General features: G+C 38.6%; 1 protein-coding gene across 4 annotated transcripts in view; it reads right to left on the bottom strand.

Annotated features, from left to right (window-relative positions):
• Window positions 1-1,654: 1,654 nt before the first annotated feature.
• Tnpo1 (transportin 1) overlaps window positions 1,655-20,478 on the bottom strand; it is an 86,584-nt gene continuing 67,760 nt past the window's right edge. For 2 of the 4 annotated variants that reach the window (XM_032898983.1, XM_032898984.1), the window contains exons 14-25: window positions 20,303-20,474; window positions 18,684-18,770; window positions 17,222-17,329; window positions 16,932-17,090; window positions 16,766-16,853; window positions 15,097-15,195; window positions 14,800-14,895; window positions 12,151-12,226; window positions 11,179-11,278; window positions 9,791-9,865; window positions 8,892-9,034; window positions 1,655-7,198 (exon numbers count right to left, since the gene is read on the bottom strand). In XM_032898983.1, coding sequence (XP_032754874.1) covers window positions 8,927-9,034; window positions 9,791-9,865; window positions 11,179-11,278; window positions 12,151-12,226; window positions 14,800-14,895; window positions 15,097-15,195; window positions 16,766-16,853; window positions 16,932-17,090; window positions 17,222-17,329; window positions 18,684-18,770; window positions 20,303-20,474 — 1,168 coding nt within the window. In that variant the 3' untranslated portion in view covers window positions 1,655-7,198; window positions 8,892-8,926. The other 2 variants (XR_004387406.1, XM_032898985.1) reach the window with 2 other exon arrangements.

The following is a 20,478-nucleotide window of genomic DNA, read 5'->3' as shown; positions in this document are numbered from 1 at the left end:
AAAACAAAACAAAACAAAACAAAACAAAAAACTAACCCTACATATCACATAACCTTGCTGTAACTACTCTGTTTGGCCTGACTATTCCACCAAAAAGACCACTGCAAACGAAGGCCACGTTTAAGCATCCGCACACCATCAATTGTCCACTCTAACAGTGCGTGCAAGAGGACCACTGTAGAAGCCGTGGTATAAGTCAATCAAGTGTTATGTAGCTACAGCTATGTGCACCGCTTAGCTGACAAACCTGGACACATTACTGCCTAGGAACATTAACGCATTACTAGTAAAACACATTTGCTGTTCTTTTAAAGGTCCTCTCTATGTAGTCCTGGTTATCTTAGAACTTGCTATGAAGACCAAGCTGAGCTTGAAGTCAGATCCCTCTGCCTCTGCCTCTGCCTCCTAAGTGCAGTTCACTTCTTACTCACCCATTTAGCGACCTTCTTTAAGAGCCAACATAAAGGCTGAAGAGGCACACTTGGAATGGCCCTGGTAAGAGCGACTAACTGCTGACAGTCACTGATGGGAGCTGCACGGTAACTAGAGCATCTTCACACCACTGCCAGGGGACTGAAAGTCTCATTAAACTGTAGTAAGAAAGATGTCTCAGGAAACCACTGCTTTACAAACTAACTTAAGACTCAGTCAAGTCCCAATGGCAGTATCTCCCACTGCCAAGTGTACAACAAAGAAAACTCATCCAAGATTTGTATGTTTTCCACTGCCACTTTAATCGTGGCCCCAAAATAATCACATGATATACAATTGTTGACGTCAGATTGTGAATTCAGCATGGAAATGCCAGTTCAGAAATGGGTAGACCCATTCACTCACTTATTGATACAACTGTCTTGTAAACTGAGATTTTAAAAAATCATCTGGTGAATGAAACTCATGAGACTGCAGCTTCACTGAAATATCATTATTTTTATCTTCAGAAACAGTTGCTGTAGGAAGCAAATTAAAATCCAGAACTAATGACCAGAAGAAATTTTAATGAACTTCTCCCACAACCTTACTCCACACTCTAGAATCTTAAATTCCTTTTCCACGGTGTTTTAGAGGACACAGCATCTCAGTTCCATTCAACACAGTTTTGTTACCTCAAATACTTTTAGCAAAAGCAAGGAAATTCAAGCTTCCCTTAAGTGTCTGGGCTACAAGGACTCACCTCAGGCCCTATATTGTTCTACAGTAGTCTAGATCCTGAGTACAAAAACCACCCCCCTCACGGTGTTTACACATATACCCATACACCTACACTCTGGACAAGTGCTAACTCTCAAACTCAGAAGCCTTACTCCTCTGCGTGAAACCCCGCTTCTTAGCACTGCGCCTTCACCACCTCGGCACCGCTGCAGCTTCACCGTTAGCCATTCCTTTGGCACAGCAGTTATTCACCCAGATCTCCCTCAGCTCCAAGTGAAAAGCACCAGAAGTAGTTAACTTAAAATGTATGTGAAACTTTCATCCTACTGTAGCACATAAGGAAAAAAGTTGTTTGGTTGACAATAGGTCACTAACACACGTGTTGCTAAGGCACAGCAAGAGCACAACACACAACACTTTAATCCCTCCCCCACCCCCCAAAGAACAAAGTGGAAGAGGACAAAGATAACTTCTTTCTATTAAAAATCAAGAGTGCAACGTCTATAGTTAAACAACTTTATTAACATAGTCAAGCAGTGATTAACATTCACATCTATTATGTCACATCATACAAATGTAAATACAAAATTACTACAGTACAATATATATTCTCTGCATGATCCAAAATATTTGGTGGCCCCAAAAAACTCTCTTTAAAATTCAGCAGCTTATCAAAAATTAAAACCGTATTCTATTTAAAATGAAGATCTGTTAGCACAGAGTTAGACTTCAAGAACTACCAATTTAGTACAGTTTGAGAAGTTGCAGGATATGTTTGAAGGACACATTCTAACATAGTGTGGCAGGTACAGGAAACATCAGATTTAAAGCTTTTAAGCATAACTCATACAACCTAAGTTGTCAGCAGAAAGATCCAGTTATTTATAACTAAGCAGGTTCTACTAAGTTATTGCACCCAATGTTAACATGAATACTAAGTGTAAAACTCTCATAATATGAAGTGATTTACCACATTTAAGCATCTCTTAAGATGATAATCTACCAAGTAAAATTAATTACATAGTATTATCTAATTATTATCTCCATAAAAAACCAAAGAATCAGTCTGGTTATATATATATCCACATAGGAGAACAGTGACAGAAAGATGAGGGGAACGTCTTTATGAGGTGACCATTGGAGGAGACAACACTGCCTTGTAGGCTAAGCATGTTAGAGCAGGCATTTGACAAGATGACTAGACCCATGACATAGGGTTCCTTAGAACTGAGCCACAGTACGGCAGCGATGGATAACAAACAAAAGCTCCTACTGAAAGGGAAAAGAGCTTTGTAATTAGTGATCTCTGATTGGCAATACATTTGCCTTGGTTGTTCAATGTACAGAGGGGGGAAAGAAAACCAGCCTGAGCTTCCCTCAAGGTCATGCACACATTCTGCTGCTACACATCTTTTATGTCAACACAATAAACTCTGGGATACAAACTATAACAACAGTTGCTGCAATTATGCTTATACCTTACAAATGTATAATAATTAGGCATTGAGAATTATCTATATATATATATGTAATACCAACAGGGAGAAGATCTATATCAAGCCTGAAGTTAGATTCCAGTTACCTAGAAAGCACACAGGTAAGAGGAGCTAACTTTCATGTGAAACTTAACGTTAACGAGGCTTAGAAGCACTGCCATAGTTAATGCAGCATGAAATGCCCCAGCTGATATACAATGCTACCGCACGGCACTGAACTAGAGAAATCCTTACCAACACAGGCCACTCCTGCGCACGTGCCCACCTCAATTATCCCAGGGTGTTAACCAGTCTTCTTATAGCTTCCTATGACCACATCATTAAACAGCACTAGCAGCAACAATTAGTGTCCCCCCACCGTGTAACAGTTGCTGAAGTAGCTCCACAAGGAGGCTGTGTGCACCTGAAGCCCCAGAGGAGGGGCCAGGGCTGCAGCTGTGCACCACACACGCTTCCCTCGGGAAGAGTGCGTTTGCACTCTATCTGTTAATACATTCAATATGAATATAATAACTATGTGAAGCAAAAAAAAGTCACTGCAAAGGTGTTAAATGGAGACAAGAGTTCAACACATAATTTAATTCTGGCACCCCAACTTTGCAGAATTTTATGTAGGGAGAAAGGTTCCACTTTTGTATTTTGAGTGTCTGGAAAAAGAGAGGACCAAACTCAACTCATTTTCAGTTAAATCTCCGTATCAAATGTGAGGAGAGCCTTTTATTTCTCTCTCCAGTCTGATAAAACAATTGGAGAGGGGCGAAACTGACTAACTGGGAAGAAAACACATTAAATCCTAACAAAACAAAACAAAACAAAAAAAACCCAAACACCTCACAAACCCCCACAGACTAGAAGGTATGATGATCTTTCTTTATAAACATGTCACCAAAGCAAAAATGATACAAGGATATTCACCTGAGATAAAACTTGTATCTGAATATTTCATAACTGAGTAGACAAAGCAGTCAGAGGAAAGTCAGCTGAAATTATTTTAAAATATACATCTGACTCTATTTTACAATATATGCAATTTAAGCAATTCAGATCAATGAAAAAGTTTTAACCAAAAAAATCACAGTGTTTATCAATGTTAATTACAAAATGTTGCTACCTGTTTTGCTTTAAGATGTAATGGCTTGGTTAAGTGTTCTGCGATCTGAGATCTAGGCTGCATAACAAAATCAGGTAGCAGTGATGTAAAGCATCAAACTGGCTCTAAGGGTATTTACAAGTCAGTTATTTGGAAATAACCAACAAACAATACAAAAGTGATTTTTCTTACACAGTATGAAGTCATTAAAGAGATTAGACAATACAAAAAGCAAAACCATTTCCCAAGTAAATGAACACCTGTGGCACTAAGTTCACTTGCTAATTAATGGGCTGTGACATGGAACTGCCAAGTACGTGTTTCAACGACACTAGACATACTTTCTGTTTCCAACTTAGGTTGATCAGCAGCTTTTGTTCTGTTAGAATCCTTCAGAGAGAGAAGCTCAAACAGGAAAAAGAAGGCATATATAAAACAGTAAACACTGACCTCCTGAGGTTCCTACAACATAAAAATATTCAAGTAGAAAATCTACATCACTCAGCAGCGGCTATCTCTGTAGTTGAGCACACTAAGAGCAGTTTAGTGTGTGAGGAGCGGATGAAGTGAGCCGTGCTTTAAGCATGCCAAGAGGCAGAAACACTGGAATGTAACAATGACAAACTCACAACCTCATAGACATTTAGGCAACATTCAAAACTATCAACACTGCACCACAAGAATTAAGTTCTTTATATATATATATCCCATGATGTGTTACGTCTCATCAAAACAATAAATGCTAACTCAGCGCTGACCTCAAAAAACTTAAATGGCTTCTGCAAATTCCTGTGCTATATACGATGTTGTCTAAAATAGAATATAAATTTAAGAAGAAACAAAAGCCTCAACAGGGAAAGCTGCATTAGGAAAGAAAACCACCCTAGTTTTAGGTTTTAAGTAATATTTACTTAAGCTTCTATTTTAAAGTTATTAGATTTAGAAACAAATTTACTATAAAGCCAATATTGTTTTTGAGCTGCATAACTGCTAAATTGGAAATAAATTCTTAATTAGACAGGTAATAGAACTGCTCTTTTACTTAACAGAATTGTTTATCACAAGTCCAGAAAACGTTCCTCCACTTCTTATGCATTACTGGACAATGTGGCCGTTTCCTTATTCACTACTTACGTAAGACTATCTCTTATATTAACTTCCCCGAGTATCTGAGGCGCTGCAGGGAACACTACAACCTAAGGCTAGAACAGCTATTACACTCTAGCTTTAAAGGCCAACTCAGAAGCAAATTTTAAGCTTCCAGTAAGGTAATTTACTAAAAAGTGAAAATACCAGACACCCTCGAGTCTAGCTTACTGGGCACTACATATGGTTTTATTTCAGGCCCTACAGACTGAAATTTGCAAAGCCAAAATAAAAAGAAAGAAAGTAAAAGAACATGTTAAAACAAACATATACACGACAACAAAAACCTTTGTGCATGCTACCATGCATGTGAAATGTTTTAAAATTGTATTTATAAAGTCACACGCACACAGCTCACACTTCAGTGCAATGGCTGTTATCAGTCACTTTTATAGAACAGAACCATGCAAAGAGGAGCGACTGCTTATAAAAAACGGTTATTCGGTATTTATTCTGCAATGCAAAGGTGACAAAGTAAAATAGAAAAAGGCTGTTATGGCTTAACTTTTTTTGCAGATTAAATATGCAGCATTGAAAAATGGAAAGGTGTGGCTTCATCTCTGACCAGCAGAGCTAAAAGGAAAAATCTCTCCATTTTCCTTCATCATCATGGGATACACACTGCTCAGGCAATCCAAATTAATAAAGATTTGCACTTTCATATGGACATAAGATCAAGTGTACCAGTTAGGGTCTTCACATTCACAGTATATAAGAAAATACACATGGAAGGAAAAGTAAAGGGTTAACTTAACAAGGATTTATTCACAGAAATACATGTAAGTAGAGGGAAAAAAATAACAGAAAAGCCAAACAAATGAAATGAAGAGGATCCAAACCAACTCTCACTCTGTAGCTTTGTACGTGCCCTATGTGCACAAGCCTAGGACACAGAGGGCCACCAACATGCGCCAATACAGTGTAGGAACCCTGCATTACATCCATTAACTTAAACATATCTTTAAGATCATGCTTCGAACACAAATAAAAATAAAAAAAATTAAAGGAAAGCTTAGAGGCAATATGTTGAGTGGGAATAAACATTGAAATATAGCAATCATGTTTCAACTTCTACAATTGTCTTTATGTGCCAACTAACATTTATGCAGCCTTTTACAGATCTTTTACCATGTAATTTGAAATTTGATAAAATTACTAGTCGCATATAACCATGCAGAAAGCACACCACACTGACAGCACAGAGGCAAAGATTTTGCACAGGTATATCAGCTTTCCACATTGTGCAGGTTACACACAATACAATATCAATCTTATTCCTAACAGATCCTAAAAAGATATTTCAAGGCCTAGTTGTAAACTACAGTACTTTATATATCTATATTCTTAATAAAAATAAAATCCACGAATCTCAAAAGGAATTTTAAATGCAGGGCTATATTGAACTGGTAAACGGCAACCCAAACTGGCGCGACATCGGTGAATGGATACCAACCGCACTCTATGAGGCAAGCATGCTGCGGTCCACTAATGCACACCACGTCAATCACTATGAGCCCGAGCGCATGCCTGGACCTTAAACTGCACCTTAGATAACATGTTGGCCTAGAAATTAAATCTAAGAAGTACAACCATGAACTTATATCCACTAACATTTTAATGTAAAATTAGATGTCACCTTTCCTTTGACCCCGACCCCATTTATTCCTCCCTCCCTGCCCAGCCCGCAAAGGTAAAAGGAGTGGCGCGTCGGCATGTCACAGGGTGCTTCGTTGTTCAAATTTGTTTCCTTTTATTTCCAACTTTTTGGGGGTACCTTAAATTGTAACTTTCAAGAACCTGCGTCTACCAGGGGAGGCAGCTGATTTTAATCGTTAGTTCTAAGTAGCTCTTCATCAGCATGCAAAACAAGGCCCCATGATGTGGGAAAATTTATATAAAACCTTTAATAAAAAGCTTCCTTACTGTTGCAGCTTCCCACTCTTAGGTGTCCTTTGTTGTGGACCATGTGAGTTTCCTCCTCCTTATCCCTAGGCATTGCTTACGTGGTTCTTGTTTGGTACAATTCCCCATAATATTCCAGAAAGTACTGTTCTGTGAGTAGACGGAATAGTTTTTGCTTCTTCACATCCAGTGCAGAGTTGTAATTGGAGACAGATTTCCACCCACAAAGGCTCCAGATGTTAAAACATTTCCCAACATCGACTTAATACAGTGACGGCAACACCTCCCTCCCGCCCCTCCCAGTAGGGTTGGGATTGTACTGTATTCCCTACTGGTTTACCCTTCCCCCCTGTAAAGGGTAACATTTTCCCTGGGTGCAGAGGCTCCCATATAGTCTCCAAGACTGACGGACCTGCAAAGAACAAGACAAAGTTTATCTTCAATACCTTCCTCTGTTTCAAAGCCAATAGAGCATAAAACCAGTCCAGTAACAACTCTAGGTTTAGCTATAAACAAAGTAAGAAACTGGGCAAACCGAGATCATGCTGTGTTCCATGAGACTGTCAACATTCTGCATCAGACATGCAAGTGAGCCCACCGGGAACATACAATGGATCCCACCTTGCACAGTGTTACTCATCTTTACCTTCTTCAGCAGAATGGCCCCAAGTCCAAACTGAACATTTCCTGCATAATGTGACTTTACTTCCTATCCAATGTTTAAGACAACAAATTCTTATTTTACCCTACTAGGTCAGAACATGTGGTAATGTCCAAAAATAAAATTTAACAGCCATTTTCTTGATGTTCTTAATTAAACACTATTTGATTTGGTATTTTCTATATTCTCGGGCAATTTCATGTTGCTGATGTTAAGTTTTTAAATTGCTAACACAGTTTAATGTGAAGACAGACATAAGAAATCAAGGTTATTGAGCTGCTTAAACCAATGTCTGATAGTGGTTGTTTCACAAAAACACTACCAACCACTCATGTCAAACCTTGGACACTTGGGAAATGTTCATTATGAATTCACAGTGACAACCAGTCCCTATTGTCCTGCTTCAGCAAGGGAGCACAAGAAGCAAGAATGAAAGGCCCTGTCCCTCTTTTAAATCTAACTAGGAAACAATTACTTCACAGTTAACTCCTGTTGGTGGTGGCACCAGGAATGACAAACTCCCAAGACTTACTGACCCAACACTGAGTCTTTACAGCTAAGTCACCCCTCTATTGCAGTCGTAGGACCCGAGAAAGCAAACAGGATACCTTTCAAAATGCTGGAGCCGAGGGCTCTAACTAAAGTGGAACAACGCAGAAGAGCGGGAGAATCTGAGGCTACAAACTAATTTGTACTCCCTTCTAGGTTAGGTAACTTAAGACAATGAAATCTTTCTAGCTTGGATTAAACAAGCAGCTAGCAGAATCTAAAATGAGAATAATGCCATCCCTGTGGTATAACGGGTACTTCAGTTTAGTACCTGTTTTCACATCTATCCCGTCCTTTGGCTTTAGGATGGGTCTCAGATTCTGTTCAAACCCTGAAAACTTTACTTGCTCACTGTACTGGTCCAAACAGCGAGCTACTGTTTAGTTCAGTTTAACTCTCAACACAACTTGGCAAGGCAACTGGAGCTAACCAGCAGGCTAGCACCAATCAGGAGCTGTGAACAGAGACTATCAAGAGCAAAACCCCAGTGCAGGTGGCTCTGTACTTCCTCAGACTGAGACAGCCTTCCATGAACAACTTTGAAAGCATGCTGGGTACCTGACAAAGGGTGTTAAACATCATCTATTCCCAGAATTTGGTTTCAATATTGAATGTGTTTCCCTAAAGGTCATAACATACAGCCTCTTATCCTTGCCATGTGTAGGATTATAAAGTAAGGCTTCAAATGTGAACCACTGTGCCACCCCCCACCCCCACCCCATGAATTCAACCCCTATAGGGAAAAAGAGAGACTGAGAAGGATAAAGTAATATATAGATAGATATCAAACCAGTGTACCAACCAGGATTTCTGTTTATCTAAGATTCAAGGGGAGCCATTATTTGACCGCAGTATTAGTCTTTCACTCTGAAAGTTTCTAAAATTTATAACTTACCCCTAGTTTTGGGACTGCAGCTTAAGTGTATTAGGTTAAACACCATAAAAAGCCGCAAGACGCTCTTTTAAGGGAAGAGGAAACTGGTCAGAGAATCGCCTCCAATTTTCATCCCCAACTTGGTTTTTAAATCCATGAAGGATCTGCAAAGAGCGAAAAACTATTAACTTATTAATAAAGATAAAACCTCAGATCTAAGTAGCTTTAGAAATCAATTTAGTATTGATATTAATTATGACTTTTAGACATTTCAAAGTGGTAATTCTCAAACTCTGTTAATTAAGCTCTCTACATCCTATGACTTCACCAAAACACCTCCATATTTTAAAATTCAGGCAATGTCCTTAGCAACATGATGTGCTCAAGAAATCTCTGCATATCAAATTAAAAGAAAAAAAAAAAAACCCAATCAAACATAAAACCTATTCAATGGGTAAGTTTTTAAAAAGTGTTGGGTTATTTCAAGTTAGCAATGTACAAGCCCTGGGCCTCTGACTGTGAATGTCCTCACTAGGCTCACTATGGAGCTCCTCGGTGTAGCAGTGTTGCGTCTCTCACTGTTACAGCTGAGCACAGACTGTACTGAGAACAGAGCACTGATAAAGAAGAACATCGCTCCATCTCTGTGAAAGGAGTGTGTAGTTTAAACTTCTATTCCAAATTCATCGAGAACGTCAAGCCATTTCCACAATTGTAACAGTAAGACAGTATGAATTAGTAATATTAATTGGAAAAATACAGGCAAATGTTAGTTCTATATCCTAAGATCAAGCCAGGTTCTTTGCTAAAAATTTAGTTCACATAGTCATTCAATACTGCTCTAAAGAGTCCAAGTTTAAATAGAGAGGAACGCAAACGTCCGGGCTCTGAGTGAACAGTCACAAATGCTTATTAGTTACCTTACAGAACATGTCTCTGAGGTCGTCTTTGGGATTAATCCATGATGCAACAGCATCACAAAAAAATATAAAATCCTGTAACGAGCAAGAGGCATTTATTTACAAAATTCAGTAAAACACACCCAAACTTCAGTGCCTGCCACAACAGACTTAGCTAAAACAAAAACATTTAAAACCAACTACAACCATTATTGAATTAGAAGTAACTGCTGAACATTTCCATTACTTCATTAACTTCCAGTAATTTATATCACATTGGAGTTTAATGTCCTATTGTATTTTGTATTAAAAAGGAGCAAACCCAGCCTAGCAAATATTTAGTATTAGAAATGGTCTGAAAGTACCAGACAAAGTCAATAACGACAAGGTTCTGACTGGACCTGCAATCCTCCGACGTTAGACTACGGGACTAGGCTGAAATAGAGGAAGGGACTGATTTAAAAGCCACCTTGATGAAGTAAGCTCAAACTAGGAGCCTTCTGTCCTCCAAACCTCCACATCTTAGGTTAGAACCGTAACTAAGGCGCCGAAGAGAAGGCTCAGTAGTTAAGAGACTGGTTGCTTTCAGAGGACCTCGGTTCAGACCTCGGCACAACAGGTTGTACACAGTGAGATCCTATTTCAAAAGAACCAACCAGGGTCTGCAGAGACGGTTCAGGGCTAAAAAGATACTTGCTCTTGGAGAGGACCAACTAACCAACCAAAACCCAACCAACCCACCCACCAATCAAATACATGCTGAGTGTTTAACTTAGTGTTCATACACATTTTGTATTTTGGGGAAGTGGTGTAGAATTCAATGGTTTCTTCTATGCTGTGTCTGACAAACTGGCAGTTGGAACTTTTGATTCAACTCCCACATACAAAACCTAACACTAAATAATTAAATGTCAAGAGAGGGGTTGGAGAGATGGCTCAGCAGTTAAGACAGCATGAGCTCAGGAAATAAATTAAATGAATTAATAAGCTCTCAAAAACAATTTCACAGAATAAATTATTATTCTATTTTATTTGCTATTTTTAAGTTCAAACTCAGTAAAGCTGTATCCATGGACAGGAGGCATGTACAAAATTAATAAATGAGGGAATGTGCATAAAAAGGCCTGGTCCAGGAGCAAACAATGTAACCTTCCTCTCCCAATCTGCCAAGACAAGACACCAGTGGTATGCCGCCATGCCTTAGAACCTCAGGTCAGCCCCAAGAAAACCTACTTGTTAGAGGACAGAACTGACTTCTACAGGTTGTCCGGACTCTCACGTGTGTGCAATGGCACATGTGTGTCCACACACAATAAACAAATATAACTAAATACTTAAAATGTATTCCCTTTAAAAATGTATTATTTAGCACTCGGTCCACTCAAAACAAAGCCCTGTGAACACCTTACTTGGATTACGCCACTAGGATTCACACTGATCATGGTACAAATCCCACGGAATGCTGAATCTTTTTCTTCATTGTCTCTTATGTTTCTCAGAGAGGTACACCTATTGAATTACAGAACTGAATTTAGTATTTAAAGTAGAAAGCGGATCCAACACGATGCTCACAGACAGTATTTAATGGAATAGGCTTCACAACAGAGATGATGGTCACTACATTTTCAGGAAGCTTGCTTGACTTTCATCAAAGTTTCTCATACTCCTGTATTTCTGACCCATCTCAACAGTGTTAACAGTGAAGTTCACACTTTTTAATAGATTAAATCTATAAAAATAGACAACTGGTCTTTCTTACACAAACTATCAATCAGTCTGAGACAAAGAGAGTATAGTACCAAGTTATTTTTAAAAATTGTTTAATGTCTTGTATTCCATTAAACACTACTAGAAATGATTTGATTGAAAGATTATCAATTGAAAGAAGCAGAACACAGGCTATACTGTCACAATATAAACTATTACTATACACTTAGGGTGTAGATGTTTAACTCTGACATTAACAAGCAAATAAGATTTTATACGTAACAAATTTAAACATGTATTTAATGCAATCCAAGTTTCCAAATTAATTCTAAAGGAAATGTAATGCAAGAACCTAAATTTATAAAAATTTGCATGCATCTTAATCTCTCTGGTGGATATTTAAATGCTTTTATGTATAATCAAGCTTTTAAACACAGCAAGCATGTGACAATCTTATCCCATGCATCCATTAGTTGTTAGCCACAACATAAAATAAATAAACATGACGGTACTACTGAAAACCTCACAAACCTGATAGGACAAGATTAGTCACATGGTTGGCAATGATTAAGGATTGTGATTTTTGTAACCAACTGAAAATATATCTAAAAGTGAGATAGAGAAAGAAAGAGTGAAGAAAAATGAATTAAAAAAAAAGATTGAATAATACACACCAGGGTCTTATAAACTGCTGTAGCATGGGGGCCACCTCTTGAGGACAAACGTAACCAAGACGACCAATTGTTATTGCTAAGGTAACGCAATCACGGTTATACACCACCAAACGCCAACCAAGACATGAGCAAATGAGGGGGAAGGAGAAAAAATAAAGAAAAAACAACAAATAACTCAGAAACAGAAACCAACAGAATTTGTGTATGATAATAAACATAAGATCTCACCAGTGCTGGCTATTACCACCCCCGATGGAAGGGGCAGCAACACATATGGCATACTCTTAGAAAAGGAAAACAAAGGGATTAAATAACTAAAGCTTGAGAGAACACCAAAAACCGTCAAGTGCTTTGCTCGCTCACCTAAATGTCAAGTATGGTAAGAGCTGAGCGATTAAGTGAGCGGCTTGAGGGCCTTCATTCAGTGCCACTCAACATTGCAGAGGATGAAATCTTTCCCCAAGAATTACCAGGAAATGTGATTATGTTTATGAATAATTTATTCAAACATCAATCTCTGTAGCTGTATTAGTTCAAAATTTCAACTTTTTGTATGTGATTACACCTTTAGGGAAAAAAAAAATCACCTAGGGATATTAACCCAAATTTTGGTAGTTTTTAAGTTAACTTTTATCAAACTAATTAATGGGACTTTGCTGCTCATGTTAAAATCAGTTGTCAGACACGACGTACCATGGTGTCTACTGAATGAAACACTGAAAATTGCTCCAGCATATCAGAATCCACTCTGACTATCCTCTGATTACTCAGGTAACAGTCCACTAGCTTCTACCCACACACGAGATAAAATCCTAGCAAAGGAAATAAATTTACATAGTCCGTTGGGACGACGGTGATATGGACTGTAGGGAAAAAACCTTTGCTGTAAAAGGCCTGACCAAAATAGATAATGACAGAGTACATTATTTGATTTTTAAAAAAATTGAAGTGGGTAAACATTGTCCATCAAAATTAAAGAATCCCTAAGAGCTAAAAAGCTACAATCAGAACTGCATCTTGCAATTCAAAAATACATACATGTAAGTACATTTATACACAAAATACAAACAGAAAACAAACTATGAGGTGCTTTAATGGTGTTCTCTCAAAAACTTACAGGTTAACCTTTTATAAAAAAAGGGTGGGGTTGGGGAGTAAAGAAAAATGTTTAAGGATTACTTGAAGCAAACTACACAGATAATACTAAAATTCAGCAGATTCATATGAAGCAAGAGAAAGAAAACCTATGTTCAAAAGACACGAACTATGCAACATTCTCATTAAACAGGCAAGTATGAACAATCCAATGAGACATGCGAGAGAGCAGATGATGGTCCATTGAAAAAGTTCAGTGCAGGATATACGAGTTGGAAAACAAATAGACACACTAAGGAACTGACCTCAGGGAATAGCGAGGATATGGTTGTTAAGTCGCTAAACTGTACGGTGATTTTTAATAGTTTAAAACCCATTGTTCTGGGCAAGGAATGAAGAAGTCAATAACTTATGTGGCCACTGTGGCAAATATGACTCAGCGAATCTGGGTGTTTCCCATCCTGATTCACCAAGTTTACGGCATCATCAGCTATTTGATTATTACTTGGGTGTGATGATCATGCCAGAGTATAATCGGATAAAGCCAATTAGTTAAAGAAATATGCTGACATCCACCAGCTGATATCCCACAAGAAACTTCAGCATACATTACACTCAACATTTATTTCCAGTTATGCATTCACATTTAAAAATAAATAAACTTTTCTTTAGGTTCAACAATATATAGGTACTGCATTCTAGGAAGATAAAGATCTGCCAAGATTTCAAGACCACCCTACATGTAGACTGTTGTACTTTTCAAGAATAAAAAGTAATTTACTTTGCACTAAACAGTACCCATACAGCCAATCAGCCAGATAACTGTCCCATAATTAAAAGATTTCCTTCCATATCAATAAACGTTATAAGCTTTAGTTATTTGAGGATAAACTGTGTAATTTAAAAATATGAAATTAAAATGAAAGCTTTCATACTTAGAAAAACCTTATTTTAAACTTTATCCAGTTACTGTGGTAGGACTCACATTAACTATGAAACGACTAGAATCATTACCTCAGTATGTAAGGAAACTTAAGTATTAATTAGCAGCAGTCAGAGAGGGTGGAGGGAAAGGATGGAGTCGCCCTATGAGTGCTGTTGTATGGAGGCATTCATTCTTTAACACCAACATGCTTTCTATAAATGCAGGAGAGAAACCCCAACAGGAACCACTACGTTCCTGGTTTAAAAAGATTTTAGGATGAAATACAAAACACATGTGCCATTTTTAGCCAATCAGTTGCTGAATTACAATGTATTTCTGGCCATATGTAAATTATTGACCCAACTGATCTTATTTATTATATTTATTGTATCTTAGCAAAAATAACATTTTAGAGTACTAAATGAGAATTCACAGAAAAAAATTTTTTCAATGTTTCTGTAAACGGGCTATGGACACAGCTAGCCTAAGACATCAGTATGAATTCAAACACACAGTAAACAGTAAGCAGCTGGGTCTGCGAGCCTAGCTTTGCTTTGGTTTCTCTATGCATCTTGGTTCAGAGTTAGGAAGCAGGTCATTTTCCCTTCACCGCCTCAGCCACGCGGTACCTGTGTTCTCCAACAGCGTCTTTGGGGTGTTGGGTCTGTTAATGATCTCCACGAGCTGGTGCAGCACCATAGGGATGTAAGGCTGCATCTCTATGCCTAGCACAGCACAGGAAGAGAGAGAGACGAGAGACAGACAGTCAGACAGCGTCACCAACACTCCGCTTCCCTTCCAACTGTGAGCAAGTCTGTCTCTCCGCTCCCCTCCCTCCAACTCCGTCAGAAACTTAAGTATCAAAACTAATACAGAACAGTGACAAAAATGACTAAGGCACACATCTCCAAGAAAAACAGTCTCACCCATTTGAATTGATATTTCCCCAATTGCCCAGGTGGCGTTGTTGCAGACTGAAATAAACTCTGGATTTAGATTGGTTCCCAATATTGGCATGAAATCAGCTAGGAAAAACAAAAAAGAACAAAATAATAAAATAAAGTCAACAACAGACGTCTTACTTTTAAAGGAAATCTAGATAGAAACTGAAATCCGGGCTAAAATAAGTTTTATCAAAAAACAAACATCACAGTGTCAATTCTGAAACTGGTAAAAACATGCAAATAAATATTTTTACAGGAGCTGGTAATCCTTTTCTTAAAACTACAAGAGGTAATATCAGGTTACTGAATTCTCATACAAGGCCTAAGTCTACTTCAGGAAACAGCTCCCCATTACATTCATTTTTCTCTTATGTGACTGGATGTTTGCCTGCCTGCCTGCCTATGAACGCGTGCGTGCGCGCGCGCATGCACACGCACAGACGCACACACACCCCCACACACCCACCAACACTAGTAATACTAATTTACTTGAACAGAATATCTCTAGATACTGTAAAATTCCAAAGACAGCAAACCTAATCCAGGCTGAGAACCACTGTCTATTTAATAACCACTGTGATTGCCAGAGAGAAAAGCAGCTCAGTGGCTGACGGCACTTGCTGCTCTCCAAGAGAACGAGAGTCAGTTCCCGGCAACCACACTAGGTGGCTACAAGTCTGCAACTCTAGCTACAGGAGATCCATGCCCTTTGGCCTCCTTGGATATGTGTCTACACACAACCCAACAATGCATGCTGGCATACACACATGAACATAGATACAAATACTCCTCAAATAAAAACAAGCACACAAAACCACCTGTAAGCACTTTGGGAAAACCAACCTACAGAGCTCCACTCTAAAGCTGGAATCGAATTGAAGCTTAGCGTCTAGACCTAACTGAATTTATGGTGAATACTGAGGAATGGGGTGTGTATTAAAGACCCCAGAGGTGGGATCAGTACACTAAAATCGGCTGTAAATGCGTGACAAAACCTTGGATCCTTTTAGCAATGAAAACCATTACAAGAAAGAGACTTAGAGATAAGTTAAAAAAAAAAAATACTGAGTTTAAAAATACCATGGTCTTTTTGTCTATAAATAGCAACATATGGGAAACGTGACTTAATGTGTAACGACACATTAAGGGTTTGTCACACACTTTTGTAAACAGCTTCTCATATTGATGTATTATAATTTAGAGTATTAAGCCAATACTTAACGATTTAACATATCGCCATTGACATTATTTAAAAATCTAGAAACAGTTAAGATTAAAAAGCATATTCCTACTGGGTGTGGTAGCAAACACCTTTAATCCCAGTGCCAGGAGGTAGAGACAGGTCAACCTTTGTAAGTTCTAGGCCAGTCAGAACTATAAAATAAGACCCCCCTCCAAAAAAGGCAAATTCATGTCAAACAAAGCTAGCTACATTGTTACACGCTAATACTACATAAATTAAATAGTTGCAATCTAACATTCTCTATAAACTGATACTATTCAAACATTCCCAGATACAATGGTAACTCAGTAGCTGCTAATGGAAAACAACAGTTCCCTCAACCCTGTAAAAGGTACACTTTACTTTCAAATAAAAGAAACAGTTAAAACAAGTAGAACAGCCCACACCAAAAGCAGAAAACATTCATACCTATACAAGGCTTAACGTGCTGAAAGCAAGCTTTAGTCAGATCACCTAGTAATGCAAAAGAACTCTGCCGAACTTCGGGCATTTTATCCTATGAGAAATAAGAAGATGTTAGCTTCTTGTAACACAAAGAAGCAGGTTCCAAGTCCCCCACTGATACAAGTCTTACCTGCATGCATTGATACATCAGTGTCAGGATGTTACTTCGGGCCACCAGCTGCTCAATGTTGCCTCCCAGTCCTTCAGCCAGGCCACTGAGCAAGTCAAGAGCCACAATCATAAAGTCTTTATCTGGAGCTTCATATTGTTCTGGCTGAGCATTGTTTAGCTGAAATTAAACATATTATCTTTGTTGATGGACACTAAAAAAAGTGTACATATTATTTATACCTATCTCTAAAAAAAGTTTATGAGAGGAAGGAAAAAATAACTAAAAAAAGTGTATATACACACACATACCATGGCTTGTGCTAGTGTCTTCTGTACCAGGTTTACACAACGCTGATACACAGGTTCACAATATGGAAGGAAACCAGATTGCAAGGCTGTGGCAACAGATGAGAGGCACTAAAAAGAATCAAGCACACACACTAAGTTTTAGATTACAGTAGAGATATATGTGCTTTAAAGCAAGCAAAAAGGTTTCATTTATGAACCCGTTCTACAGTGCTACGATGACGGGTTTATCTTCTCAACCCTCACTCATAGCCAATCTGTCAATTCACCAGAAAAAAACTTAAACTTACACTGTATCAGGCTTTACAGGTAATCTAGATGTGCTTTAACTACACAGAGGTGTAGAGGACATGTAAAGGTTGTGTATGACAAACATGACAGGTAACTTGATCATACGAACAGACTTTTGAGTTTGAGGAAGTGAGTCTGCCAGGCAGACAACTATGCCTATGGTACAGTGGTGGCAGACTGTTAACAAAGGAACCGATTACTTTATAATTTAATCAGAGGCCTGTTCCACTGCAAAGAATTCATGCTTGGCACTGTAAACCTAGTCAAAAGTTCATGGCTAAGTAGTCATAAATTAATGATACCTTTAACCCCGGAGAGGGAAGCTTCTCTTTTATTGCACTGGGAAGCAGTCAAAAGCTGAGAGTGACTTCTGAACACTCAGCTCTAAATGGGACATCCATACCCCCACCAAGCTCAGTGAACGTCATGGACGAGGGGTTAGGAAGAATATAAAAGATGGAGGATGAGGAGGAGTGTTATGAAATGCTGTTCTGGATATGGCAAGACCACTGCACTCATGAACTCACAATGGCATAGCATCAAGTTAGGATGGGGGGATTGTGAGGGCCACCCCTAGCTAAGCAGCTATTAGCTGCTGAACAACAGGATAATTACTTCTCTTCAGGGGCATGGCCTCTGGTAGGTTGCTCGTCCTCTAGTGGACAGTTCCATACCCATGGACACACAAAGGCAACATTAATTAGAAACAACAGGTTATTTAAAAAGAAAAACAAAACAAAAGCTAGATATGGTGATGTACTCTTTTAATTCCAGAACCTAGGAGACAGGAACAGGCGGATGTCTATAAGTTTTAGGCCAACCTGGTCTACATAATGAATTTCAGAACATCCAGGGCTACATACATATTGAGATCTTGTCTCAAAATAAAACAAAGGACTTGGGAGTGGGAGGGAGGCACAAGTGCACTCTGGGTAGGTGTTGGGGTGGGTGGATATGTTAACTTTAGAAGCAGGAAAGGTGATTTGGGTTAAAAATGACCAAGATACATTCTATCGTCAAAGAACAAATTCTGCAAAAGGCAAGTTATATTCTACACAACTCAACAGAAATTATTCTCAAAAACTGTTATTTTACCACATGCACACATTTTGGTTCAGGACATGTATGTTTGTTCTTAAATGACAGTTAGAATAACATCACCAGTTCAACATACCTCAAGTAAAGGGAAAAGATCCTTGTCTTCATCTTTTAACATGTTCCACTTCTGGATCAGAGGAGGCATTAGCATCTGAATATATTCCTGTTTACAATAATAAACAAAAGGCTTCACTATTTTCTGTAAACATGCTCATTTGACACTATACAAATTAAAACCCATCTAGAGCAACTGTGCTAAATTTTTACATTTTAAGACTCACTCTTTACAGTTTCCTCAATATTTTTTCTGCTCTACCTCTCCTTTTTAATTCAGATGACCCTGATTTAAAGTAATCTGCATCTTTTCTAAAAGAAAACGTGTTATCAGTAAGTACCTTATTCCATTGAAACCTACTACTTGGGTTTTTTTCCTTATTCAGATGGTCTCACTGTGTAGCCCTGGCTGTCCTAGAATTCACTATGTAGTCAGAGCTGGCCCCAAAGCCAGAGATCCATTTGCCTCTGCCTCCCAAATGATGGTACTAAGTGTCACCAAACCCAGCATAATCCATAAGTTGGTAAATCACAAGCTTTAAAAAAAAAAAAAAAAAGGGCTGGAGAGATGGCTCAGTGGTTAAGAGTACCAACTGCTCTTCCAGAGGTCCTGAGTTCAAATCCCAGCAACCACATGGTGGCTCACAACCATCTGTAATGGGATCTGATGCCCTCCTCTGGTGTATCTGAAGACAGCTACAGTGAACTTATACATAATAATAAATAAGATCTTTAAAAAAAAAATTTATTTACTTATTTAATGTATACGAATGCTCTATCTGCATGTACTCCTGGATGCCTGAACAAGGCATCAGATCCCATTACAGATGGCTGTGAGCCACCATGTGGGTGCTGGGAATTGAACCCAGGACCTCTGGAAGAGCAGCCAGTGATCCCAAGCACAGAGTCATCCATCTCTGCAGTCCAAATCACAAGTTTCATTCTCAAGTGACATCTGTTCTCAGGTGGGAGGGGCTGGCTGTGGCCTGCACCATAGCGACTGCTGCTTTATAATGTACCCACATTAATTAAGTAAAAAGTACAGGCTGTAAAACGTGATCTACTCCTCAGCTAATCGAACCAGCCACTACCAAAGCAAAATAAAAGCAAAACTGTCTTGCTCAAATTTTGAGCATAATTAAAAAAAAAAACAAAAAATAACAAAAAACAAGAGTGAGTTAAGTTACTTACTGATAACGCATTTCCTACAGACTGTGTATCTTATCCAACAGTACTCAGCAGAGACATTTGACTCTGTTAAAATCCAAACCCTCGCCCCATGTTCTATACCACTACAGCCAATACACTTCTGCACTGCTACTCAGCAGTTTCAGCCGTCATTCCTGCTCTCACTTTCACAGAGGAGACACCTACAGTCTGGCACACTCTCAAGAGGAAGGAGTGTGTAGATCTTACCCTCTTTCTTCCAGACACTGTGAAGTGTACTCATGTGATATTACTAATTTCTGTACTAACCATGAGCTTACTTCAACTCTTTAAGATTTATATTTTCAGAGGTGCAAAAAAAAAAAAAAAAAAGCTAACTGTTCACACTTGCCAGTCTTTTTACTTTGAATATACACTATGTATTTATTGCAGCTCATTGTAATGTCCCCACAGCAGTCACCCTCAGGTCCTTACTGGCTTGTTTAAATGATGTCCTACTGAATCTGCTAGTGTCCCTATGGCATCGTACAGAATGAGCAGGTTCTTGTGCTGGTATTTACTGAAGGCGAAGACGAGGGTGTCGAGTATATAAGCAAGGTAGGGGACAAGCTCTGTACAAGCCTCCTCTTCTAACGTAGCAAAGGCACTAC

The sequence above is a fragment of the Rattus rattus genome, chromosome 3 (genome assembly GCF_011064425.1).
Source record: "Rattus rattus isolate New Zealand chromosome 3, Rrattus_CSIRO_v1, whole genome shotgun sequence".
NCBI lineage: Eukaryota > Metazoa > Chordata > Mammalia > Rodentia > Muridae > Rattus > Rattus rattus.
Note: the sequence above shows the minus strand (reverse complement) of the source record. Positions and strands in the feature narration are given on the sequence as shown.